The 26,839-nt window shown below is 39.3% G+C and overlaps 2 protein-coding genes across 3 annotated transcripts in view; one reads left to right on the top strand and one right to left on the bottom strand.

Moving 5' to 3' along the window:
• SBSPON (somatomedin B and thrombospondin type 1 domain containing) overlaps nucleotides 1-11,954 on the top strand; it is a 31,764-nt gene extending 19,810 nt beyond the window's left edge. Inside the window, exons 3-5 of the mRNA XM_020901857.2 lie at nucleotides 3,962-4,052; nucleotides 5,724-5,900; nucleotides 9,777-11,954. Coding sequence (XP_020757516.2) covers nucleotides 3,962-4,052; nucleotides 5,724-5,900; nucleotides 9,777-9,894 — 386 coding nt within the window. The 3' untranslated portion in view covers nucleotides 9,895-11,954. The remainder of the gene's footprint in view (nucleotides 1-3,961; nucleotides 4,053-5,723; nucleotides 5,901-9,776) is intronic.
• Nucleotides 11,955-19,867: 7,913 nt separating this feature from the next.
• TERF1 (telomeric repeat binding factor 1) overlaps nucleotides 19,868-26,839 on the bottom strand; it is a 38,985-nt gene continuing 32,013 nt past the window's right edge. For both annotated transcript variants that reach the window (XM_020901861.2, XM_020901862.2), the window contains one exon: nucleotides 19,868-21,031. In XM_020901861.2, the coding sequence (XP_020757520.2) occupies nucleotides 20,855-21,031 (177 nt within the window). In that variant the 3' untranslated portion in view covers nucleotides 19,868-20,854. The remainder of the gene's footprint in view (nucleotides 21,032-26,839) is intronic.

Below are 26,839 nucleotides of genomic sequence, written 5' to 3'. Positions count from 1 at the left end.
GGTCATGTACTATTTATTTTCCATTAAGTTCCATGAGCCTATTTTCTGATGAGAAAACCTCATCAGAATACCTCTAGACAGAGCTTTGGTGAAGATCGGTGATGCAGAATATGAAACCACTTTGCAAATATACAAGGTGCCCTCCTGCTCCAGGCCCTCCCCTACCCCTGAACCACGCCTCACGCCCATCCCCCAGCCTGAGGGGGCTCAGAGTGTCAGGGCTAACCATTCCACCCTTTCCTCTCTCCACTGTCACTTCACAAAGGGACGAAAAGGGAAAATGAAACCAAATTAAAGCAATTTATCAGTAATATGCTGCCATATTGAAACATTAATATTAATAAACTAGTGAAACTTTGTCATCTGTGTTGTAATAGAGTCAGACTGCCACACTTTTGAGCCTTGAACATGTTTCTTACCCTCTCTGGACCACAGTTTCCTCATCTGTGAAATGAGGAAATAATTGGACCTATCTCAAAGGATGGTTGTGAAAATTAAATAACTAAAGAGATGGGAATACCAGACCACCTGACCTGCCTCTTGAGAAACCTGTATGCAGGTCAGGAAGCAACAGAACTGGACGTGGAACAACAGACTGGTTCCAAATCGGGAAAGGAGTACGTCAAGGCTGTTTATTATCACCCTGCTTATTTAACTTATATGCGGAGTACATCATGAGAAATACTGGGCTGGATGAAACACAAGTTGGAATCAAGATTTCCAGGACAAATATCAATAACCTCAGATATGCAGATGACACCACCCATATGGTAGAAAGCAAAGAACGAAAGAGCCTCACGATGAAAGTGAAAGAGGAGAGTGAAAAAGTTGGCTTAAACTTAACATTCAGAAAACTAAGATCATGGCATCTAGTCCCATCACTTCATGGCAAATAGATGGGGAAACAATGGAAACAGTGAGAGACTTTATTTTTGGGGGGCTCCAAAATCACTGCAGTTGTGACTGCAGCCATGAAATTAAAAGATGCTTGCTCCTTGGAAGAAAAGTTATGACCAACCTAGACAGCATATTAAAAAGCAGAGACATTACTTTGTCAACAAAAGTCCATCTAGTCAAGGCTATGGTTTTTCCAGTGATCGTGTATGGTTGTGAGAGTTGGACTATAAAGAAAGCTGAGCACTGAAGAATTGATGCTTTTTAACTTTGGTGTTGAAGAAGACTCTTGAGAGTCCCTTGGACTGCAAGGAGATCCAACCAGTCCATTGTAAAGGAAATCAGTCCTGAATATTCATTGGAAGGACTGATGCTGAAGCTGAAGTTCCAATACTTTGGCCACCTGATGCGAAAAACTGACTCATTGGAAAAGACCCTGATACTGGGAATTATTGAAAGTGGGAGGAGAAGGGGACAATGGAGCATGAGATGGTTGGATGGCATCACCGACTCAATGGACATGAGTTTGAGTCGACTCCAGGAGTTGGTGATGGACAGGGAGGCCTGGCATGCTGCAGTCCATGGGGTCGCAAAGAGTCAGAATTGACTGAGCGACTGAACTGAACTGAACTGAATGCATGAAAAACACTTACTCAGAAGTGCATCACTGGTAGCTGTTAGTTTTATTATCTCAGAACTTTTACTTTGGATTTCATAGGAGAAACTGTAGTCTTACACTTTCCCTCTACTTGTGACCAAGTGTTTATTCCTTTGAGCTATATATTAAGTGCATTGCCTTTGACCTTTGGTAATAACATGCGCAGTACAAATTAGGAGCGCAGGTAAATGTCTTGAGCTAAAGAATCATATTCAGAAAATGTTATAGTTTGACTGGCAGGATGCTACAAGGATTTAGCAGTAAGTGCACTCTTTACTTAGTGAATAAGTCCATACGTGCGTCAAAAGAGCAGAATGAAAACAGTACACAAGAAAATGAAAACCCTTTCGATGTTTGTTTCTAATAATTAGGTCTAAGAGAAACAGAAGGATCCTGACGTACATGCATTCACTTGTCCTTTTTGATTCCGTCCGTGAATTTTGGAAGTTCCAAAGCTACAGTCACATTTAGAAAGAATGACATGTTCTCTTCGGAAAACAAACATGCTAGCACAGCAAGAAAGAGCCACTCAGCTGGGTGTCCAGAGCTTACACAAGATGTGGGTAATGTTCAGACAAGAGATTAGGTGCCCAGCCACATAGGACAAGAATGTGCCTACAGCTCATGTTTCCATGTAGTAGATAAATGACATCTCATTCAGAAAACCTAAAGAATTCAGGCTGCCACCTCGTGGCCAGAAGGAACTTAGCAAGATGAACACACAGGCTTGAAGCATCTATTTTGCTGCTGGTTCCCCCATGACCTTGTGCTCTTGTTGATGACTTGGGCATCTCACAAGCCAATCTCAGTTGGGATCTCCTCTTCCCGGGATGGTCCAATTTCTAAAATAAGAGGTCAGAAGGATAGTAGAGCTTCCTCAGCTGCAAGATTCAGTATAGGAACAGAAGACCTCAGGGAAATAGGAACCTCATGGCAGTTTCATGACTTCCTTTATTCATTCATTCATTGATCCATTCATTCCTTGAACACATATTTGCTGAGCATGTGAATGTGTGAGGGCTACCATGATGATCAAGGCAAAACCCCATCTTCCTTGAATTGACAGCAGGATTAAATAAAGAGATCGTCCCCCGGGGCTACACAGAGCAACAGATGCCCCCACCCCAGACTTAGAGATGAAATAGGAAGAAAACAAAATAAGAGGGAAGAGGTGGAAGGAAAGGGTTTCTGGCTGTTTTGTTTTTTTTCCTCTGACCCAGAGTATCAGAAGTGGGGGGGGTGGGGGGTGGGGGGACGGGGAGAGACCCTTCAAGACCTTCCTTCCCTGAAGCTGGTGTGGGGACCGCACTGTGCTGGCCGGCACCTGATGGTCACACCCTGGGTGGGGAAGCTTCCAGGCTGTGGTTGTCAGAAAACCTGGGAGCATTCACTCTTCCCTCCTTTGCTGTTCCTGTTTCTCCCTTTCTCGTTCCCTCTGGTCGCCTTGTTTGTTTTTTCTCCTTCTACTCCACCTTCTCTCTTGGCTTCTTCCTCTCGCCTTTGTTCCTTTTCTCTCTTACTTTATTCTTTCTACTTTTCACTTTTCTTCTCTGTTTCTCTTCTTTTCATTAAAAAAAAAAAAATCTCCCTTTCTCCATTACCTTACTTTTCCCCTTGGTTCCCCTGCCCCACCCATCTTTTTATTAATCTCCCTGCTTCCTGCCCCCCGCGCCTCCCCTCACCCCCCACCCCCGATTTCCTTGCACATGGTGAGCTCACTGCAGACGGGCGTGCCCTCCCTGCCCAACTGTGCTGCCTGAGGCTTTATGGAATTTGGTTCTGGGGTCTCTGGCCTCACCTCATTCACTCCTTGGTGGTGTGCCATAGATTTAGGGGTGGAGGGATTTATTTATTTATTTAACACCCAAACCATTTTGTATTGGGGCTTCCCTGGTGGCTCAGAGGTTAAAGCGTCTACCTGCAATGCGGGAGACCAGGGTTCCATCCCTGGGTCTGGAAGATTCCCCTGGAGAAGGAAATGGCAACCCACTCCATTTTCTTGCCTGGGAAATCCCACGGACAGAGGAGCCTGGTGGCCTACAGTCCACGGGGTCGCAAAGAGTCGGACACAACTGAGAGACTTCATTTCATCACCTATAAACAATGCTGTTATAGTTTCAGGTGGACAATAAAGGGACTCAGCCACACATATACATGAATCCATTCCCCCCCAGGCTCCCCCTCCCATCCAGGTTGGCACATAACATTGAGCAGAGTTCCCTGTGATCTGTGCTCGGTGGTAGGTCCTTGTTGGCTATCCATTTTCAGTATAGCCATGTGTCCATGACCTTCCGTAAGTCCTTAACTATCTAGGACAGGAGGGCTTTGGATGGGTTTGAAACCAAGTTTGGGAACAGTTGCTCTGGGGACTTCAAGCTGCACGTGTTCAAGGTCATTCTCCTTTCCCAGTCCCTGCCTTTATAACTACCTCCGCGTTCAACAAGGAGCGAACAAGACAGGTGGCCTCCCCACACTGGACCACGGACACAGAAGATGCTGGGTAATTTGGTATTATTTGTTTTTCACTTGTGCTTTTTCCAGTCGGATAGTCAAGTCAGCTCATGAAAGTAACTTGTTGGGGTGGAATTTCTTCTGTTATTGTTCATGTACTTTGAACAAATAAAATGTGACTCTTTATCCCAGAGCTGGGAAATACTTGTCCCTTCCTTGTTTTTTTTTTTTTTTTTTTTAGAAGGGGCTAGAAATATTTTGTCTCTGATCCTTAAGAAGAAACATGCTATGTAGAAATGAGATGGTATTATTTTGTCATTCACACTAAGGATGCTTAGCTTATAGTCTTTATGGAACCGTGGACTCCAGCACCACCTCTGTTTGTGAATTTGAACATGGCCCCCATCTGAGGTCTGAGCATTTCTATCAAGACCTAAGGCTCAGAAGGAACCTCCATGCTCATTAAAAGCCCACTCTTCTGCTGTTAGAATAGGGACACCAGATGGCTGCATGTTCAAATCCCCATACCACCTCTTATTGTGCCTCAATTTTTCCTTCTTATAAAATGAGAATATTGATTCCTACCACGTGGTGTTGCTGTGAGCATTTAATGAGCAAATATCCTTGAAAAGATGTCAGGGTTAAGCTGTCTAAAGCTGACTGAAGCTGCATCATAGATTTCCTACCTTAGTACCTTAAGGTACCAAATAAACTTTACCTACCATCATTAAAGATCTTCTTTAAAATAGTCTCTCCAGACACTTTCCATCTAACTTATTACAATTCAGAATTATATGGATTAAAAAACAAGAGCCCATTTTAGCATAGTTAGAACCTAAAATGCCATGTTGTTTTGTTTCCCTGAAGAGTTGTAAAATTGTGTTGCTTTTAAGTACAAAACTCTGAAATATTCATCCATGTCTGAATGCACCCCTGGGGCCTTCAGGGTCTAGTCACATAATATAATGTTAGAGTTTTCCACAGCTCAGTATAAGGTGACTCTAGTCTGTTACAGAAAAGCATGTCTCAGCTTCCCGTGTCCTTTCATCTGTGATGTCCAGTATAACTTTGATGCTTGACTTCAAGTCAAAGCTCATCTCATTACCCCAGATTATGTAGGTGAGCCGGGAGAGCGGGTATAGGGAAGGTCCCGGGAATGTTGGTGAGGCAGAAAAACACAGGTGCTGGCCTGGACATCCAGGACCAGCCTTCCTGGGGCTCACATGTTCTCAGACTCAAGCAAGTTTCTTGTTCAATTTCTATAATTCATTAAAATCTCCACAAAGTTATCAAGGGCAATTTTCCTACTGAAATGTGTTTTGAGACATAATTTCACGGTCAAACTAGACAGGACACGAGATGAAATGTGTGCAGTATGGTATTGACCAGATAATTCAACCATGGATTGAAAAACAGCAAAAAGGTTCAGTTGTCAGATGTCAAGAGTTCAACGCATGAGAAACTTGACCAGGCCTTCTGTGACCTGTGACAAGGCAGCACCCTACCTTCTCCAGGCTCTCAGGTGTCCTCAGGGGGTTCCAGCCTTCCTAAGACTTTCTACAGCATCAGGGCACTTCTTGTTGTTGTTCTTATTGACCAAGAAGTTTGTTTGGATTTTTCCATAAAGTGGGATGGGAAAATGCGAATGAACTTTTTGGCCAACCCAATAATTACAGCAAGTGAAATTGCTCCTTTTTTTTCTTTTCTCTTTTTGCTCTAGATACTGTATGGAGTTCAAGACAGAGTCACTGACTCATCACTGTGCCATGGAAAATCGCCCCCTGACCCGATGGATGCAATATCTCCGAGAGGGCTACACAGTGTGTGTGGATTGTCAACCTCCAGCTATGAACTCTGTGAGCCTTCGTTGTTCTGGTGATGGCTTGGACTCTGACGGGTAAGGGAGAGAAACTGGTTGGAGGATTTTTCTTGGCCCTCATTTGGGGAGATATGGTGTCTTCATGTCATGCACAGTAGACCAATATGCGATCTGGGGAGTCACAACAGTGGGGAGAAACTTCCATCTGGCCGTTCCAGAGTGCAGGATCCTGTTCACACTCTAGGACTTAGAGGTTCTGTACCAGAGAGGTGTGGGTGAGTTTGGATATTGGGGTTCAGACCAAGGTCTCAAGGGACCGTCAGAGACCTGCCCCCAAAGCAGCCACAGACACTATGCAAACAGATGAGCTTGTCTTTGTTCTGGTAATACTGTATTAATGGACACTAAAATTTCAATTTTATAGAATTTTTATGTATCATGAAATAATATATGAATTGTTTTCAACTCTTTAAAAACATAAAAATAATTATTTTTATTACTATTTTTTAAAAGTAGAGATAGAGTTGATTTACAGTATTATATTAGGTTCAGGTGTACAACATAGCAATTCAAAAATGTTATAGCTTGTACTCCATGTATGGTTATTATAAAATATTGGCTATATTCTCTGTGCTGTATTCTTATGGCTTATTTATTGTGTACATAGTAGTTTGTGCCTCTTAATCTCCCACCCCTAGCTGTCCCTTGCTTACCCCTGTCCCCACTGGTAACCACTAGTTTGTTCTTTATATCTGTGAGTCTGTTTCTTTGTTATTTTCACTAGTTTGTTTTAATTTGCAGAATCCACATACAAATGATAACACACAGTATTTGTCTTTCTCTATCTGACTTATTTCACCAAGAATAATACCCTGCAGGTCCACCCATGTTGTTGCAACTGGCAGGATTTCATTTCTTTTATGTCTCAGTTGTAGTATGTATACCACATATTCTTTATTCATGCAACCATTGGTAAACACTTTTATGCTTTCATGTCTTGGCTATTGTAAGTAATGCTGCTATGAACATTGGGGTGCATGTATGTGTTTGAATTACTGTTTTCATTTTCTTTGGGTATATATATATATATATACAGGAGTAGAATTTCTGGATCATATGTAATAATCATTCTTAACCTGTAGACCACACAAGGGATGGGTGGGCTGGATTTGGCCCATGGGTCACAGTTTGCTGAACCCTGTCCAGATGATTCATACCCACAGCAAAATTTCAGAACCAGTGCTCAGTGTGACTAAGATAGTATTGGTGGGCCTCGTTTTGCAGGATCATAAACTCTTTTGATGTTCTAAGCACTCAATTTTAATATGGAGGGGGTGGGATTTCCTCACACAACATGAAGCAATTCATGGGACACCAGGTTGGCATCCAGTGATTTAACTTAATTCTGACACTATCAGTCCTACAAGACTGCTCCCTCCTGCCACTGCCTTCAAATACCAGTTTCCAACTCAGTCTGTGTTACCTGTTAACTGTGCTTCTGACTGACTGGCTATACATCAGAGATTCCATGATCCCTTTCTCAGGTCTGATTAATTTGCTAGAGTGGCTCACAGAACTCAGAGACACATTGATGGACTAGATGACTGTGCATGTGTGTGTGCTAAGTCACTTCAGTTGTGTCTGACTCTTTGAAACCCTATGGACTGTAACTCACCAGGCTCTTCTGTCCATGGGATTCTCCAGGCAAGAATACTGCTGAAGTGGGTTGCCATGCCCTCCTCCGGGGGGGGGTGTCTTCCCGACCCAGGGATTGAACCCATGTCTCTTATGTCTCCTGCATTGGCATGCCGGTTCTTTACCACCAGTGCCACCTGGGAAACCTGATGAGATGACCAGTTTATTGTAAAAGGCTATAATTCAGTAACAGCCCGATGGGAGATAGGGAAGAAGTGTGGGAAGGGGTGTCATTCTCCCCACCTCTCCGTGTGTTCACTCATCTAGACACCCTCTGAACTCTGTCCTTTTGGCTTTCCTAGATGTCTCACGATGGAGGTGTCATTGATTAAGTCATTGGCTATTGACTGATTCAACTTCCAGCCCCTCTCCCCTCCCTGGACATTAGGGTTGGGGGTGTGGAGCCATGAATTCCAACCTGCTAACCACCTGGTTAATTCTCCTGGCAACCAACTCTCAACTTCAGGTGCTTCCAAAAATCTGCCCATTCACATAACAAGACACCTTTATCACTCTCAACATTTAAGAAATTCCAATGGCTTTGGGGACTGTCAGTTAGAAACTGGACAAAAACCAAATACACATGAGAAATATAGTTTAGTCACCTGAATGGCCAAATATGTTTCTTGTAATCATAATATTACATAAATCTACAGAAATCTAGATTGTCCAAAAGAACTGACCCTTGAAAACATTTTACCTTTCTAAAAACCCATTCCGGTCCTGTACTTATCTACAGTTAAATCCAATAACATTATTCATAACTAAGAGATGGGTAGAATTTGTGATGGTTTGGTTTATGGCTTTTAAAAATGTAAGATGGAATTGGTAAAAATATAGATTATAAAGAAAAATGTGGACCTTTCTAGTTAATCATTATTCCCAGAGCATATTTTAATACTTAATAACTTGACTTTATGTTTACTAGTCTCTTGTGTCCAACAGCCTCTATATCGGGTATGCACACAAAGAGTAAACTGGGTAAAGAATTCACATGAAACGGAAACTTAATATGTAGACTTAATATTTTCCTGAATACCTCATCCATATTTTGACTTTAAAATGAATATTATAATTTAATATGTACCCATAAAACACCTTCAACCAAGGCTGAAGTTCCAGTGACTTAAAAAATAATAATTTCAATAGTAGGGCTATTTTCCTTTCACTGCTCACATTTTTAATTATGGAATCAAGGAGTTGGAAAGGATTACAAGGAATCATTTGGTTCGGTCCCCTCTAATTTAGATGTACACAAAACAGTACCCAGCAATCTCACTCCTGGGCATATACCCAGAGAAAACCATAGCTCAGAAAAACATGCACTCCAACATTCATTGCAGCACTATTTAAATAGTCAGGACATGGAAACAACCTAAATGACAATCAACAGAGGAATGGATAAAGATGTGTTACATGTATACAGTGGAATATTATTCAGCCATAAAAAGGAATGAAATTTGGTCATTTGTAGAGATGTGGGTGGACCTAGGGACTGACTGTCATACAGAGTGAAGTAAGTCAGAAAGAGAAAAACAAATATCATATATTCATGCATACCTGTCGGCTCTAGAAAAATGGCATAGATGACCTTATTTGTAAAACAGAAATAGAGACACAGACATATTGAACAAACAGCTGGACGGCAGTGTGGGAACCGTGGGCGATGGGATGAATTGGGGAGATTGGGATTGACATATATGCGCTGTCGATACTATGTGTAAAATGGGTAACTAATGAGAACCTATTGTAGAGCTCAGGGACACCTACTCAGTTCTCAGTGTGACCTAAATCGGAAGGAAATCCAAAAAAGAGCTGATATATGCACACATGTAGCTGATTCACTTTACAGTAGAAACTAACACAACACTGTAAGGCAACTAGACTCCAATAAAAATACACTAAAAACATGTACACAAAACAGAAAGTCATTTTCCTTTATGCAACACTTCGTATACTCAGAGCAACTGAGAGACATGAATGCAGTGACCTCAAACTACAATTCTCAATGTGCAGGGTGGGGGGAGGTCCTCAAATAAGGATTAATTGGTAACTTGTTTTGACAGAACCCAAAGAAAAGAAACAGTTGTGAGTTGTGATCATGTTTGTTTTTTAATTTCAGTTTGTAATGCACTTGAAAACTTCAAGTGTTAACCTTTTAAAAAGAACAAAAACAAAAGCCTTAATTTATAATTCTGTAAATTAGAATCATCTTTGGTTTGCTTTAGTGTAACTCACATTTTCAAAATATCATTTCAGAAATGAGACCCTCCATTGGCAAGCAATTGGCAATCCTCGATGTCAAGGAACTTGGAAAAAAGTTCGGCGGGTAGAACAGTGTTCTTGTCCAGCTGTTCACAGTTTCATTTTTATATAGATCATGATATAAATGTTTCAAAATGTGTTTGTAAACCTGCTAAATACTAGCAAGTCATGTTGGACGCTGCATAATCCTTTGAAAACTCTTCGGCCTAAAGTTCCTAAATATATGTCATTACCACATTCTGAAGCAGAGAAAAGAAATTCAGGGACCAGTTCTTAAGAAACACAGTGCCTTTATTTTTATTTTCTACTATTTCGAGGACCCATCCTAAAGTCTCCTGTGGTTTTCTGACCTTGGCCTGTCACTTGGAGCCTCCTCATTGAACAGGTAGTCCTCTGGACACACAGTAAGTCTGTTTGCACTAAAATGACTACATTTTGTTGGTCCACTTACCGATAAGTTGTCATTTAAGGATACTCATACTTTGAGTCTTGGGTTCTTTCTTTCTATTCTGTAATCTCTTAAAAACTTCTTGCCTTAAAAAATGTCTACAGACATATGTACACTCATGCATGCATTTCCCATATATTATTCCACAAATTCTGCAATAATAATTTCAAGCAAATTTGTCACAAATAATTTTCCACAGGACAAGTTGTTTGAGATTTAGTAAGCAAAACTAACAGCTCTACTAAATATATATATATTTTTTTTAATAGAAGAATTCTTCTGTTAACTGAAAAGCATCAATCAAATGTTCATTCTAGGTCAGTACAATTCCTTTAAATGTTTTAATTTCCATGAAGTGAAATTTTGGCAACGATAAGTGAAACAATTGCTTTAATTATGAACATTCTACCATCATTAGCATCAAAAATTATTTCCAAGGCGTAAAGCCTGAAATTGGCTACAATAATTTTGGAGTCCAACTTCAAGTTTAATTGAGGTAAACTTCCTACTTTTTTCCCCCCCATAACACAGGTTTTCTTTTGTTTGGAGTAGAAGGTAGAGGTATAGATTATGGAAGGCATAGATTTATTACAAATGCTATGATCCCCATCCCCACCCCACCTCTACAAACACAGAAGTATTAGTTTCCTTATTATATGATTGGAAAATCAATGAACCAGAGACAAAAGGCCTTGTTGAAGAATCTGGACTGACAGAGCCAAATCTTAGCTTCTCATTCAGAATTCAGCTTTGATGAAGAGCCTAATGTTGCCAAAGACTGTTCTGTAAAAACAAAACCCTTTTTATTTCTGAAGCAAATTTTAAATTCAGAATATTTTCTTCAGAGAACTGAATCTGATGAGTTAAACTACAGGTAAACCTTGGAGATATTTGAATTTGGTTCCAGACCACCACAATGAAGCGAGTCATAAGATAGTTTTGGTTTCCCAGTGCATATAAAAGTTACGTTTACACCATATGTTTGCAGTCTATTGTGTGCAATAGCATTATGTCTAAAAAAATGTACATACCTTAATTGAAAATTACTTTATTGCCCAAAACTACTAACCATCATCTGAACCTTTCGTGAGTAGTAACATCACAGATCACCTGAACAAGTATAATAATAATGATGAAAAAGTTTGAAATATTCTGAGAATTACCAAAATGTAACACAGATACACAAAGTGAGCAAATGACATTGGAAAAATGGCACCAATAGATTTACTCAATCTATTGCCACAAACCTTCAATTTGTAAAAAAAAAAAAAAAAGTAATATCTGCAAAGCACAATAAAATGAGGTGTGCCTACCTGTATATGAAATTTCTTTGATTTCATATGTATAAAATATTATTTACTAACAAATGATATACTAAAATACCTATTTCTTGGCACTTATCATGTAATGATATAATGACAATAGCGAGTTTAATAGGGATGGAAAAGTCCCCAATATTTAGTGCTGAGAGTAGCAATATTTCTGAGAATGTATTTGTTTAAATGTCAGGACTGTTTTGTGGTAAACGAATTTCTTCATAAATTAACAATAAAAATTTGAGTCTCATAAGAATTACAAAACTTCAACTATCAGCTCAGTATTAACATTTCAAGACCATTTCTAACATTTGTAAAGCAAAAGTTTTGAAAGCATACCTGGGTAATTTTCAATGTTACTTAAAATTTTATACCAGTAAATAAACTTTCTGTTCATATTTTGAAAAACTCTTTACTTGTTTGGCTAGAAAATACCCAAGTTTTCTGGACAAGTCAGAGAATAAACAAAAAATTTCACAAAAGCCAAAAGAAAACATTTTAGAATTGATAGGCATATGTATGATGACTAACAGCAATAAAGCTATGATGTATTTATGGTTCCAATATGTTATAACATTCAGCATAGTTTGAGTTGTATAAAATCAATTTTTCAAATTACATATTTAGCTTTCACTACAGGACCATTAATTACTTTCATATTGAAGCATATTTTTGTTATTTCTATTCTTATGAAGAATTTCAAGGGCTGGAAGACATAACTACTAAATAATGATCTTGAAAGGCTTGTTATTACTTCTAGTGAAGCCCAAGGAAACAGTACAAAATTGAAACAAACTGAAACATGTGGTCTAAATGATGAATGAAGAACCCCAAATTTTCTATTTTCAGAGATAAAGATCAAGGATTTAAGACTTCTTTGGTATTCCTTTTTAATGAGTATGTTAGAGTTGGGGTCCCTTCCAATGACACCCTACAATGGTTTACAGGCTCTAGCACTACTTAATAGGCTGCTTTTCAGAAGTGCATGAGAAAAGTAATTTGAACAAAAGTAAATATACCCACTTAGGAAAGAAGGGGAAAGGAATTAAAGATGGTGATCATTTAGTAGAGAAAAGCTGAGTGAGGGGAAATGAGAAAAGAAAACAGTAGAAAAAGGATCAAGGTAAACTATAATCTTTTTAGGGTCTTTCTTGGAATTAAAAAAAATTATTTATTTTTGTCTGTGCTGGGTTTTTGGTTCTGTGCCAGCTTTCTCTCCTTGCAATGTGCAGGTTTCTAATTGCAGTGGCTTCTCTTGTTGTGGAGCACAGGCTCTAGAGTGTGCGGGCTTCAGCAGTAGTTGTGTGCGGACTCAGTAGTTGTGGAGCATGGACTTAGTTGCCTTGCAGCATGTGGGATCTTAGTTCACTGGACCACCAGGGAGTTCCCTTTCTTGGGATGCTTTTATCCGAGAATGTTGAAATTATGCATAAATAGCAATAGCAGTAACTTACATTGTTTAGTTCTACTCTGGCATAAAAATTGTAATTACCATTTCTTTTAGGAATGCACCAAAATGATGTAAAATAGTTCTTCCCTCTAAGACTATTTTGGTGAAGGTTTATACAAATAAGTGTAAGATGGTTTAGAAAAGCTGAATGTTCTGATGAATATATTGAAAGAGAAGTGAAACTTCTAGGTCAAGGTGACAGATGGATAAACATGTTTATCTTCTTCCTCAACTCCCATTGAGATTATAGGAGTCATGGAAGAGTCTGTAACACAGATGAGAAGGCAGGGATGGAATCAGCTCATAGATTTTGAAGAAACTTTTTGAAGATTGAAAGCACATAGGATTTTATGGATGGATAAACCAGAATAGGGGGACCATACCCTTTCAAACATGTAGAAAATAAGATGGAAGCAGAGCCATTCTTCTTGGGGTGTGGCAGTCCCACCGAGCACAAACAAAATGGATTTTAAAACTCCCCACCCCTAGAGACAAACTTGTGAAATTTAAAATCAAGGATAAAGAAAAGACTATATTCATTGTGTATATGTACCACAGCTTTCTTATCCATTCATCTGCTGATGGACATCTAGGTTGCTTCCATGTCCTGGCTATTATAAACAGTGCTGCGATGAACATTGGGGTACACGTATCTCTTTCAATTCTGGTTTCCTCAATGTGTATGCCCAGTAGTGGGATTGCTGGGTCATATGGCAGTTCTATTTCCAATCTTTTTATATACATATGGAATATTACTCAGCCATTAAAAAGAATACATTTGAATCAGTTCTAATGAGGTGGATGAAACTGGAGCCTATTATACAGAGTGAAGTAAGCCAGAAAGAAAAACACCAATACAGTATACTAACACATATATATGGAATTTAGAAAGATGGTAACGATAATCCTGTATGCGAGACAGCAAAAGAGACACAGATGTATTGAACAGCCTTTTGGACTCTGTGGGAGAGGGCGAGGGCAGGACGATATGGGAGAATGGCATTGAAACACTTAAATTATCATATGTGAAATGAATCGCCAGTCCAGGTTTGATGCCATGATACAGGGTGCTCAGGGCTGGGGCACTGGGATGACCCAGAGGGATGGGATGGAGAGGGAAGACGGAGGGGGGTTCAGGATGGGGAACACATGTACACCCATGGAGGCTTCAAGTCAACGTATGGCAAAACCAATACAATATTGCAAAGTAAAATAAATAATTTTTTAAAATCTGGAAAAAAAATGACTATAAAATCTTTCAAAGAAAGAAAAGCAGATTACCTACAAAGGAACAAGAATTCTCATGAGAAACAGCAGTCTTCTTATCAGCATCGGTGGATACTTGAAGTCTAATAGAATAAAGCCGCCAAGTTCTGAAGGACAATAATTTTGAAACTAGCATTTCCGTATCAGTCAAGGCACTAATTAAAGCGTGAAAGCAAAGATTCAGCCTTTCAGAGGTGTAGAGATTCAGAAGCCTTGTGAAACGGTCCTCAACAGGGTATTTTTTTCTTTCTAGCTTTTTATTTTGTATTGGAGTATAGCTGATTAGCAAGCAATGTTGTAATAGTTTCAGGTGAAGAGTGAAGGGACTCCATTCTCCCCCAAACTCCCCTCGAGTTCAGGCCACCACATGACATTAAGCAGACATCCCTGTGTGCTACAGCAGGTCCTTGTTAGTTATCCATTTTAAAAATAGCAGTGTGTACATGTCCATCCCAAACACTAGGATACTTTTCTCAATTAAACATGGCAGGTCGAAAAATATATTTACCTCCTTTACCTCCAGATTCCCAATAAAACTACAGTTACAGGATTTTTTTAAAAAAGACAAAGAGTATACTGATAAGGAGATTGAGAGGGAAGAACCTGAAAAGAGGTGGCTGTAAAATTTCAGGACCAGTGAAGCAGAAGGAAGGAGAGTCTGATGCCTAGAAGAGGGAATTTCAGTAAGCAAGGGCCTCTCCAGCATCCCAGGAATGTAGTCTTAGCCACTAGACCACCAGGGAAGTCCCGGGGGACCCATTTTACAGTGCCATTTCCCTTGCCACCCTCTCTTCTTCTTCAGCAAGGAGGGCTGCCCAAATGCACAGCCCACGCCCAGACTGAGATGGAGTATAATTAAACAGGGATGCTGAAAGACTGTCTTCTTAGAGGAAGACTGAACTGGAAACAAATCCCAAACTCTACCCTTCTCCCCAAGGAATTGTGGGAACACTGCTTTGGGTCAAAGAGGTTGTCACCAGTCAGCCGTCCTGTGAATCTGCAGCCCAAATTCTCATCACCAGGCTGGGCTTTAGAAATCTCAAACTGCTAATTCAGTTTCAAAGTGGTTCTAACCGACTTAAAAAAAAAAAAAGAGAGAGAATTAAGACCCAGATTTGGAATTAACTGCCTATCAGAATGAAGTCCAACATAATTCAGAGGAAGAAAACAAAATCTAGAACTCAAAGTCATGGGTCAGCAAACTACAACCTGCAGGCTAAATCTTGCCTGTAGTTTCTGTAAATATAATTTCCTTGGAACACAGTCACGCCCATTCATTTGCATGTTTATGTCTATGGACCATTTCAAGTAGAGTTGACAGAAACCCAGTGGCCCACAAGGCCTAAAATATTTCATCTGGCCCTTTACAGAAAGCTTGCTTACCCTGGCTTAAATCATTGACATTTAATGTAATTATTCATGTGGTTGCATTCAGGAGCACCATTTGTTTTTTTGTTAGTCCTTGTGGTTTTGTTGGTTTTTGCTTCCTGTTTCCCCTTCTCCCTGCTTTTGCTTTCTTAGGGATTATTTAAATAATTTTTACTATTTCAATTTATATATTAGTTATATATGTGTATTTTTAAGTGGTTGCTCTAGGGGTTACAATATCATACCTAATATTTTATAATAAATGTAACAGTTAATATTATTCCTCTTCAAACATTTATTCAGCTGCATTGGGTCTTAGTTGTGGCATGTGAACTCTTAGCTGTAGCATTTGGGAACTAGTTCCCTGACAAGGGATTAAACCTGGGCCATCTGCATTGGAAGGTCAGTCTTAGCCACTGCACAACCAGGAAGTCCCTAATATTCTTAATATTACACTTCATGTAAATTGGAAAAGCCTTGCAGGCATAAACTGGAAACTCAGAGAATGAATTTAAAAATTGACAATGGGCAGAGCTTACAAGACAATGCTGAGCCATAACCTCTGTGGCAAACAGTTTGAATGAGGAACTGAATTCCCAAAGCTATCTACCCAGAATGGACAGGACTCAGTTGATGATTACCAACATCACAATTTTTTTGTCCCTACTTTCAACTTAAGAGCAGAGAAAGCCAAGTATGTTCCCCAAAACAGTTACATAAGATGCCTGCTGCTAGCTGGCCGACCTCCAGCTTCCTCATGCCAACAACCTCCAATCAGAGCACGCCTGAAGCCTTAATTTTTGACTACAAAGCTTTCCCACTATAAACATCTGCCTGCATCTCTGCCAAACACAAGTGACACTGGCTGGCTTCCTTGCTATATCAAGCTCTGAATAAACAGCCTATTTGTTTTCATTTTTGAGTGGCTTCATTTATTTCCACAACTCAAATAGTTGTGATATAAGGAGGAAGCACAAGCTGGAATCAAGATTGCCTGGAGAAATATCAATAACCTCAGATATGCAGATGACACCACCCTTGTGGCAGAAAGTGAAGAACTAAAGAACCTCTTGATGAAAGTGAAAGAGGAGAGTGAAAAAGTGGGCTTAAAACTCAACATTCAGAAAACTAAGATCATGGCATCCAGTCCATCACGTCATGGCAAAGAGACGGGGAAACAGTAGAAACAGTGGCAGACTTTATTTTTCTGGGCTCCAAAATCACTGCAGATGGTGATTGCAGCCATGAAATTAAAAGACGCTTACTCCTTGGAAGGAAGGTTATGACCAACCTAGAGAGCGTATTAAAAAGCAGAGATATTACTTTGTCAACAAAGGTCCATCTAGTCAAGGCTATAGTTTTTCCAGTGGTCATGTATGGATGTGAGAGTTGGACTATAAAGAAAGCTGAGCGCAGAAGAACTGATGCTTTTGAACTGCAGTGTTGGAGAAGACTCTTGAGAGTCCCTTGGACTGCAAGGAGATCCAACCAGTCCATCCTAAAGGAGATCAGTCCTGGGTGTTCATTAGTAGGACTGATGTTGAAGCTGAAACTCCAGTACTTAGGCCACCTGATATGAAGAGCTGGCTCATTTGAAAAGACCCTCATGCTGGGAAAGATTGAGGGCAGGAGGAGAAGGGGATGACAGAGGATGAGATGGTTGGATGGCATCACTGACTCAATGGACATGGGTTTGGGTGGACTCCAGGAGTTGGTGATGGACAGGGAGGTCTGGTATGCTGCGGTTCATGGGATCGCAGAGTCGGACATGACTGAGCGACTAAACTGAGTTATATAACCTTACTTTGTAGAAATGGAAATGAACAAGTATGGCTATATACATGAATTTGTTGAGTGCCGGGGGTGGGGAGGGGGTGGGAAGACAAAGAATACAGAGTAGTTCATTTCCTTAAATCAAAAAGAAAAAGGACTTCCCTAGTGATCCAGCAGTTAAGAATCCACCTAGCTATGCAGGGGACATGGGGTCAATCCCTGGTCTGGGAAGATCCCACATGCATGGGGGAACTAAGCCCATGTATAAACCCACGTGCCTAAGCCCATGCTCCACAAGAGAAGCCACTACAATGAGAAGCTTGTGCTCTGCAACTAGAGGGTAGCCCCTGCTCACACTTACAGCAACTAGAGAAAGCCCCCATGCAGCAGGGAAGGCCCAGAGAAATAAAAAATAATTAATTAATCAATTAAGGGAAAAAAAACCAGACACTCTCCCAGCCTTTGCAGTTTGGCTCTGAGTTGGGTAACTCATTCAACGCTGAACCAGGCCACCTACAACTAACTCTGCCTTAGCCTCCATCTCCGGCCCTTATGAAGCCTAAAGATCACACAGCATAGAGGCCTAGGGTGCTCCCAGGTCTTTCCTGAGACTGCATCCAGTCCTGGGCACAGGTGCCTGGTCTTCTGGATTCCCTGGTTTACTCAAGACTTTCAAAGCCTTTACCTACCAAACATTTCATGCAGCCATGAAATTAAAAGATGCTTGTTCCTTGGAAGAAAAGGCATGACCAACCTAGACAGTATATTAAAAAGCAGAGACATTACTTTGCCAACAAAGGTTCGTCTAGTCAAAGCTATGGTTTTTCTAGTAGTCATGTATGGATGTGAGTTGGACTCTATAGAGAAAGCTGAGCGCCGAAGAATTGATGCTTTTGAATTGTGGGGTTGGAGAGACTCTTGAGAGTCCCTTGAACTGCAAGGAGATCCAACCAGTCCATCCTAAAGGAAATCAGTCCTGAATATTCATTGGGAGGACTGATGCTGAAGTTGAAGCTCCAGTACTTGGTCACCTGATGGGAAGAGCTGATTCATCAGGAAAAGACCCTGATGCTGGGAAAGATTGAGGGCAGAAGGGTATGACAGAGGATGAGACGGTTTGGATGGCATCACAGACTCGATGGACTTGAGTTTGAGCAGGCTCCGGGAGTTGGTGATAGACAGGGAAGCCTGACATGCTGCAGTCCATGGGGTTGCAGTTGGACACTACTGAGCAACTGAACTGATTTTCTTCTCCAGGCTCTTCAATCTGTCTGCTGTCCCTGACCCCAGGCAGATGTAGGCACAACTTTTAAAGCCCATGAGTTCAGAGGGGGCAAAACAAAGGCAAATCTCTGAACCCTCAGGGAGCTGCCAGACATGGAAACACCCCACCACAATCCTGAGCACAAGGTCTGTGTTGGCCTTTCCCACATCGTCAAACTGCACCCCGACAACACAGATCACTGGTCCCCTCAAGCAGGGCAAGGAAAACCACCAGAATGCTCTACAATTTAGCAGCCTCTTTTTTTCACTGAGCACTCCCCATTTAAGTTATTAGATTTGCTTCAAAAAGTTGATTCTAATAGTTTTTTTTTCTTACTAGCTTAAGAAAAAGGAAGTCTCTCTGGAACTCCCCACTTTGTCACTCTCTATGTAACCTTTTTAATGACTGTTTTAGAAGTGAAGGGCAGATTAGTGGTTGCCAAGGATTGGAGGAATGATGTAGGAGAGACAGATGAGTGGCAACAGAAGCGATCCTCACGGTGTTGAAATATCTGCCTGTGGTAGATACATGCACCTACACAAATGATAAGTTGTTTGGAATTACATACACCGTACAAACACGGTACAAGACTGGGAAAATCCGGATAAAACTGATGATTTATATCAATAATCTGATGGTGACTTATTGTGGTTTAACTAACACTAGGGTAAGCTGGAGCAGGTGTACAAGGACCTATTATTTCTTAACAACTGTATGTGAGTCTAGATGTCTGAACAAATTTCAGTTTAAAAATACAAAGTATTCAGATAAAAATGAGGAAGCATTTAGGAATACAATAACCCAATTTATTTTTTTTCCTTTTTATGTGCCCACAAGTTATATAATAAAAACCTATAAATAAATCTATAAGTTTATTAAAAATAAAATTCTAAATAAGAAAGCACCACATTATAGCATAATTCATAGTGATCTTTTTTAGTGGCACATGAAATAACTGAGCATCTTACAGTTCCTATCCGTTTAGATCTGATGATTTAGGGTGTTTGGAAAGAGGTTGACAAACTGGTCTATTTTGACTCATAAATAAAACCATCAGCTTTGGCACTGATCATCAAAATGTCTGCAGTAAACACAGTGATGGTAACTAGTACTGTAGCAGGATAGATAGAATCAGGAAAGATTATCCACATTTTAATTTATTATACATATAAGACAACAAACTCAGGAACAATGAGAAAGTAATGTATAAAACTTTAATAAGAAAAACAAATGACAAAATAATCATTTAATTTTTTGTGCAAATACTTAAGCATTTTCACATACCTGTTAATAAAACATACATAACTCAAAATGCTAAATAATTCTAGTTTTTGACAAAATTCTCTAAAGAACATGTTGGTAAAAACTCAAAAGTTGTCTAATAAGGTGTGCAGGATCCTGTTTATTTACTATTTATCACAGACATTAAAATGATTATGTTTGAAGCCAATTCAAACATTTACAGAATGCCATTTAGGCCTGATATTTAATTAAATGAAAATATTGGAGAAATTTCTATTTATGGCACCAGGTTACAAGGAAGCTTTATTTAAACTATCTGTCAAAGTTTTAACACCAGAACCAAAGTCAAATGTACGTAAATGAAACATAAGCTATTCTTGGTAGTAATACAAACTTTGTCCTATGGGTATTACATTTTCAAGTTATTTCCTTTAAAATGAAACTACTTAAAAGGAAAATTTAAGTATAATCTCATAGATTACTCTGTACATTTATCATTCTATAAGCAAATGTGTTAGTAATTAACATATTAAGGTCATAAATCATTACTCCTTATGTCAAAGGCCTCTTACTCACTGATTTAGAAACTTCACTTTTATGTGGGTCACGGAGTTGAAGTCAGCCCACACATAGATAGCAGGTTCACAGCAATATATTTCCCTCTAATCAGGCTTTCACTTTTTTATTGGAATAGGGTTTGGAGGTAGGAGGATTGAAAGCACTAGGATTCAAAAAAATTTGTTTTATCAAAGGAAAAAGATTCTTAAAGAATACAATGATGGTACTGCTTCTAACAGCACAAATACTCATACTGAATGACTGTGCCACAGAAAAAATACTGTAATGCTTTAAAAAGAATTTTAAACTACATTAATGACCAACTTTCAAACAACATGCAGTGACCAGAGTGTTAAACTGTCGTCTCATCAAGCTCTGCAAACACTCTCAGTCTTCACTGTCCGAACAGATCAGTTTTAGCTTCTTCATAGTCCTCCATCTGTCTTTCAACATGACGCTTGTTCGGTTGTTGAATTCATAATGTGATAGTATTTTAGACCAATTTCCCTCTCCGTATTTCCTCACGCCAGATCTCAGATTCTTGTCCTCTTCCCAAAGCCATGCCTTTTGATGAAAAGTAGGATAGTTAATCACAGAACAGTTCTTGACAAATAGCATTAGTTTCAGGTGTACAACATAATGATCCAGTATTCATATATATTGTGAAATGATCATCACAATAAGTCTAGTTAACATCTGTCAAAAGTGGATAAAAAGTAGAACAGTTATTCACAGAAACAATTCTTTTATTTTTTTCCATTTATTTTTATTAGTTGGAGGCTAATTACTTTACAATATTCTAGTGGTTTTTGCCATACATTGACATGAATCAGCCATGGATTTACATGTGTTCCCCATCCTGATCCCCCCTCCCGCCTCCCTCCCCATCCCATCCCTCTGGGTCTTCCCAGTGCACCAGCCCTGAGCACTTGTCTCATGCATCCAACCTGGGCTGGTGATCTGTTTCACCCTTGATAGTATACTTGTTTCAGTGCTGTTCTCTCAGAACATCCCACCCTCGCCTTCTCCCACAGAATCTAAAAGTCTGTTCTGTACATCTGTGTCTCTTTGTCTGTTTTGCATATAGGGCTATCGTTACCATCTTTTTAAATTCCATATATATGCGTTAGTATACTGTATTGGTCTTTATCTTTCTGGCTTACTTCACTCTGTATAATGGGCTGCAGTTTCATCCATCTCATTAGAACTGATATTGAATTTAAAAATACATTTAAACAATACAATATGTATTGTATCAATATCAATACATTGATTCATATCAATGTATGGCAAAAACCACTACAATATTGTAAAGTAATTAGCCTCCAACTAATGTAAATAAATAATAATAAAAAAGAATACTGGAGTCATAGCTCTTTCTTCCTCCAGGGGATCTTTCCGACCCAGGGATTGAACCAGAGTCTCCTGTGTCTCCAGCACTGGCAGGCAGGTTCTTTACCACTAGTGCCCACCTGGGAAGCCTTAGAGATGTGCAGGATTCATGTAATACCAAATAGAACTCATGAATATTTAATTCTTCCCTAATGAACTCAGTGAAAACCCTGTTCTATGTTGGGCAAAGTACACACACACTCAAAACTCAAACCTTCTCACTTCCTTCAACAGATTTCTGAGAACACAACTAACACAAACTAATTAAAGATACATTATTTTGTTTTTGGAGAAAATGACTGAAAAATTTTAAAAATCAAATTCAGTATTACACACAGAAAAAGATCACTGGCATTTGCTAGAGGTGACCAACTAACTATTCCTTCTACTGACATGCTGAGGAACAATCCGTAGGGTCATCTGAATGATTATTTACTGTTTCTGAACTATGAATGATTTCCCCAGCTGACTCACATTTGGTTTAAAAATTCATCCATCATCAGTCATGAATAGGCAAATATTGTATGATTTCACTTACGTGAGATATCTACAGTAGTCAGATTCCCAGAAACAGAGAGCAGAATGATGGTTGACGGGAACAGGAGGAGGGGAAATGGGGGGCTGTCTAATGAGCATAGTGTTTCAGTTTCGCTAGATGAAAAAGCTCTGGAGGCTGCTGCACAACAATGTGAATGCATTTAATGCCAGTGAATCAATCATACACTTAAAAAACAATTAAGGTGACAAATTTCATGCTATGTTTTACTACAAATACATTTTTAAAATGAATAAAGGTCTTGAGTAGACAATTCTCCAAAAAAGATATATAAATGGTCAATAAGCACTTGAAAACATGCTCAGTGTCACTTAATCATTACGGAAAAGCAAATCCAAAACCCTAGCAGATATTGCCTCAAACCCATTAGGAGGTACACCATCAATCAACCAACCAAACACAGAAAATAACATGTGCTGGTGAGGATGTGGAGAAACTGAAACTCTTACGTGCCATTGGTGGGAACGAAAACTTTTGTGACTGCTAGGGAAAACAGTGTGGTGGTTCCTTAAAAATTAAAAGCATCATGTGACCCAACAATTTTACCTGTGGGGAGAATTCTATATTCTTTTGTATATAGCCAAAAGAACTGAGTGCAGAGACTTGAAATTTGCACACCCCTATTGACAGTAGTATTACACATAATAGACAAAAAGTGGAAGCAACCCAAGTGTACGTTGATGGAGAACTGCATAAGCAAAATTTGGTATATAAACACAATATCATTAGCCTTAAAAAGGAAGATTCTGACACATACTACAAGGGAAAGATCTTTATTTTGTCCTCAAGGTAAATGAGGACATTATGCTAAGTGAAAGGAGTCAAGTACAAAAGAAAAATATGTAGATTTCCACTTATATGAAGTACCTACGATAGTCAAATTGAGATAAAGTAGAAAGTTGGTTGCCAGATGCTTGTGGGGGCGAGGTGAATGAGGCGTTACTGTTTAATGGGTACAGAGTTTCAGTTTCGTAAGATAAAAAGAGCTCTGTGGAGGAATGGTGGTAACAGTAGCACAGGAGGTGTTTAATGACACTGAGCTATACACTTTAACATGGCCAAGATGGCAATTGAAAATTCATTGGAATATTCAACTGATGTTGAAGCTCCAAAACTTTGGCCACTTGATTCGAGGAGCTGACTCATTTGGAAAAGACCCTGATGCTGGGAAAGATTGAGGGCAAGAGGAGAAGGGGGCGACAGAGGATGAGATGGCTGAATGGCATCACTGACTCAATGGACATGGTTTGTGCAAACTCCGGGAGATAGTGAAGGCCAGGAAGACTGGTGTGCTGCAGTGCATGGGGTCACAAAGAGCTGGACATGACTTAATGACTAAACAATAACAAGATGCAATTAAAAAGAGGGAAAAGAGAATCCAGCTTAACTGTCTGACATACCGAAAAGAAACTCAAGGTGCTTGTACACAAACATGAGATCAAAATTATCTTGTGTACGACTCAATGCCATAAAACTGGCAGTGAGCACCACTATACCTCCTGCGCAAGTTTGTCTGAGCTGTCACCTATCAGCAATGGTGCTGCCTACAAGTGTAAGGCTACTCACCCTCTAGACAAAGACCGACATCTGTCCTATGACCTTCTGTCCTGACAAGCCAGCCCACTTCCCTCACCAGTCACTGCTCCTAAAAGCCTCACCACCTCCTCATTACTAGCTGATACAAAACCAAAGGAGATATAAATTCTGCATGTGTGCAGTGAGGAGTTTAAAGGGGAGAGGGATGTACTTACTGATTAATCTCTGGGTTCATGTAAATCTTTTGAGAATGTGATGAAAGCTATGGATCCACTTTGCAGACAAGTGAAGGTACATAAAATTTTACATGAAATTTCAGGAGCCATTTAGAATCCTCTTAAAAAAACCTATCAATTTTATAGTCCTTCAAGTTAAGAATTTTTGTTGTGTAAGAAGCTACCACACATTTATTCTGTTTTAAAAAGTAGCCTTTGATTTATGCAAATCTTATATACATAGCGCTGTTTCCTTGTTTTAATCTCAATAATAATTAATAGAGAGCACAGATGATATCTGATAAAATACAAAAGCCCTTTCTCTGAAGAAATAACATTTTCTGCTTGAACACTATTTAGGTTCTATACTGTTTAGTGCAACCAAAGTTGAAATGGCATTTCCAGTGGATCATATACAGTAATGGTTAGGCAGGCTACTGTCCTCTGTACAGCGCAGGAGTCAAACAACGGTTTTTACATTTTAGAAAGTTGTTTTCAATAAAGAGAAGAATATGTGACAGAAACTGTATATGGCTCACTGCCTAGTCCTTTATAGAGTTTGTCAACCTTTGACCTAGAAGTTATAATTTTGTCAGTAAAAGTTAATTGAAACCACAATGTTTAACATTAAACATTTAATTTTTTTTCTTCTACTGAAAAGGAGCAACTGTAACTTGATATATTATTGTTACTTCATGATTATGGCTTATTTTGTTTGATCTGAATGCTTTTTTTTTTTTTTTTACAGTCCTTGCTTAATTTCATCTATGATTTAAAGGGGAAAGAGTCTTAAAAAAACATCATATGGAATATATTAGTAATCATACAGCAAACAGAAACTATACACTTCCACCCCTGGTTGGGGAACTAGGATCACTCAAGCCACACAGCATGGCCAAAAACAAAAATAAAAGAGAAAACTTAAAGAGGTCAACCTCTATTATTCATAGATGGAACTGAATAAGTGACACAGTGGACTTACAGTGTTAAGATTAGAAAGAAAATATAAAGACAGCACAATTTCATAAGTTTACTTTTTTGCTTAAAACTTATTTTGTACAGGTGACCTATTACACTAGATTCCCTTCACAGTGACACATGGTTAACTAAGAGTCTAAGTTAATGTATTTCAGGACAAGAGCAAAAACTGTGCCCTTGGTACTATTCTGTCTTGCTTTTCTTGAAAAAAAATAAAATTAAATCTAGCCATGCTCATAACTCAAGATACAGACAGCACAGAACAAATTAAAATGCACTGATCTTTTCTTTCCTTAAGGCTAAAAAGTTATACAACTTACATTTTAAAATTGCGTATCACTTCTAATGCCTTTTAGAAAAAAAACCCAATGCTTTAAAAATGGTATCGTTTATTTACACCAATGTAGTCTTTGGATCTAGGGCTATGTCAGTAAATGGCACAGGCATTTTGCACTTTCTTATCTGTTGAAATGTAACATTCTAGCCTAGTTTGGTCTATTTTTAAAGCTTGATTTGGTGTGAGTAATCAAGTCGAAAATCTAAACTTCGAAATATGTAATGAGCAACTAACTACCTTCCACTAGTTCATATAAATCATTTCAAAGGCATCTATTTTATCTGATAAATAATAAGTCTATACTTTGGAGAAGGGACTGTTCCTTTCACGGCCACCAGGCAAGCTACAGGCTTGCTCTACTGTATTCTCCAGTAATGGCTTGATGACTCAAAGGTCTGCTCCTACCTGCCCTCTTTACTTCTCTCAGATGAGAGAAAGCCAGAGCTAAAGTGGTGACCTCTCTCTCCCATGACACAAAACCTTCAGATTGGCATTGTTCAGGAATATGGAGATCTCAGACCATGATGCTGAGGAAGCTGCCAGAAGCTCAACTGTTCTAGAAACTGAGAACCACAGTAGTCCCCAAACAGAAAGAAACCGTGTGTGTGTCTCTGAGAATAGAACCTACCAGTTTTCTACCCCTTTACTTTCTGCCTCAGAGGAAAGATGTGGGAGGCAAACATAATCATATAAAATACTAATTTTAAAAAAGCAGCTGGATTTAGAGACCTGATTTCTAGTCTTCATTATAAAGCACATATTCTTGTGGGTTCATAACTGAGTATTAAGTATTGGCACCATCCAATGCAGGACATTTTTTCCCAAGGGCCAACTGGATTTCCGCCCCTAAATAAAGTTTTTATACAGAGCAGATGCTATGTCACAATTGTGGTGGTTCAGTTCTGATATCCTCTAAACTTTATGGGTTCATAAAACAGGAATGAGTAAACTATCAGTCTGAAAGCACAGTCCATTCCTCCCACTGTTTGCAGTAACACATGGATGTTAAACAGTGTGACCTTGTGCTGCTCAAGTCCAGCTGGTCTACCACCCCAGGGTCCATACTGAAACACCAACTGACTGGAGAGAAGGGGCTTTGGAGCTTTAAAAACTGAAACATCCTTCCACTTTCTCACTCAGATTCCTCAAATGGAGTTGGGAATAATGTTCTTTTCATCTTTCCTATCCTATCCTTTTTTTCTCTTACTGTGAAAAATAATAGTCGATCTCAAGACACGACTGAACTCATTGCCTGCTGAGACAGGACTGTTGGTTTGTTTCCTGGTCATACCTGTATGTTGGTGCTCTACGTAGTATATTAGACATGTTTTAAAATAAAACAGGTGATATATATTAAA

The sequence above is a fragment of the Odocoileus virginianus genome, chromosome 15 (genome assembly GCF_023699985.2).
Source record: "Odocoileus virginianus isolate 20LAN1187 ecotype Illinois chromosome 15, Ovbor_1.2, whole genome shotgun sequence".
In the NCBI taxonomy this organism is placed as follows: Eukaryota; Metazoa; Chordata; class Mammalia; order Artiodactyla; family Cervidae; genus Odocoileus; species Odocoileus virginianus.
Note: the sequence above shows the minus strand (reverse complement) of the source record. Positions and strands in the feature narration are given on the sequence as shown.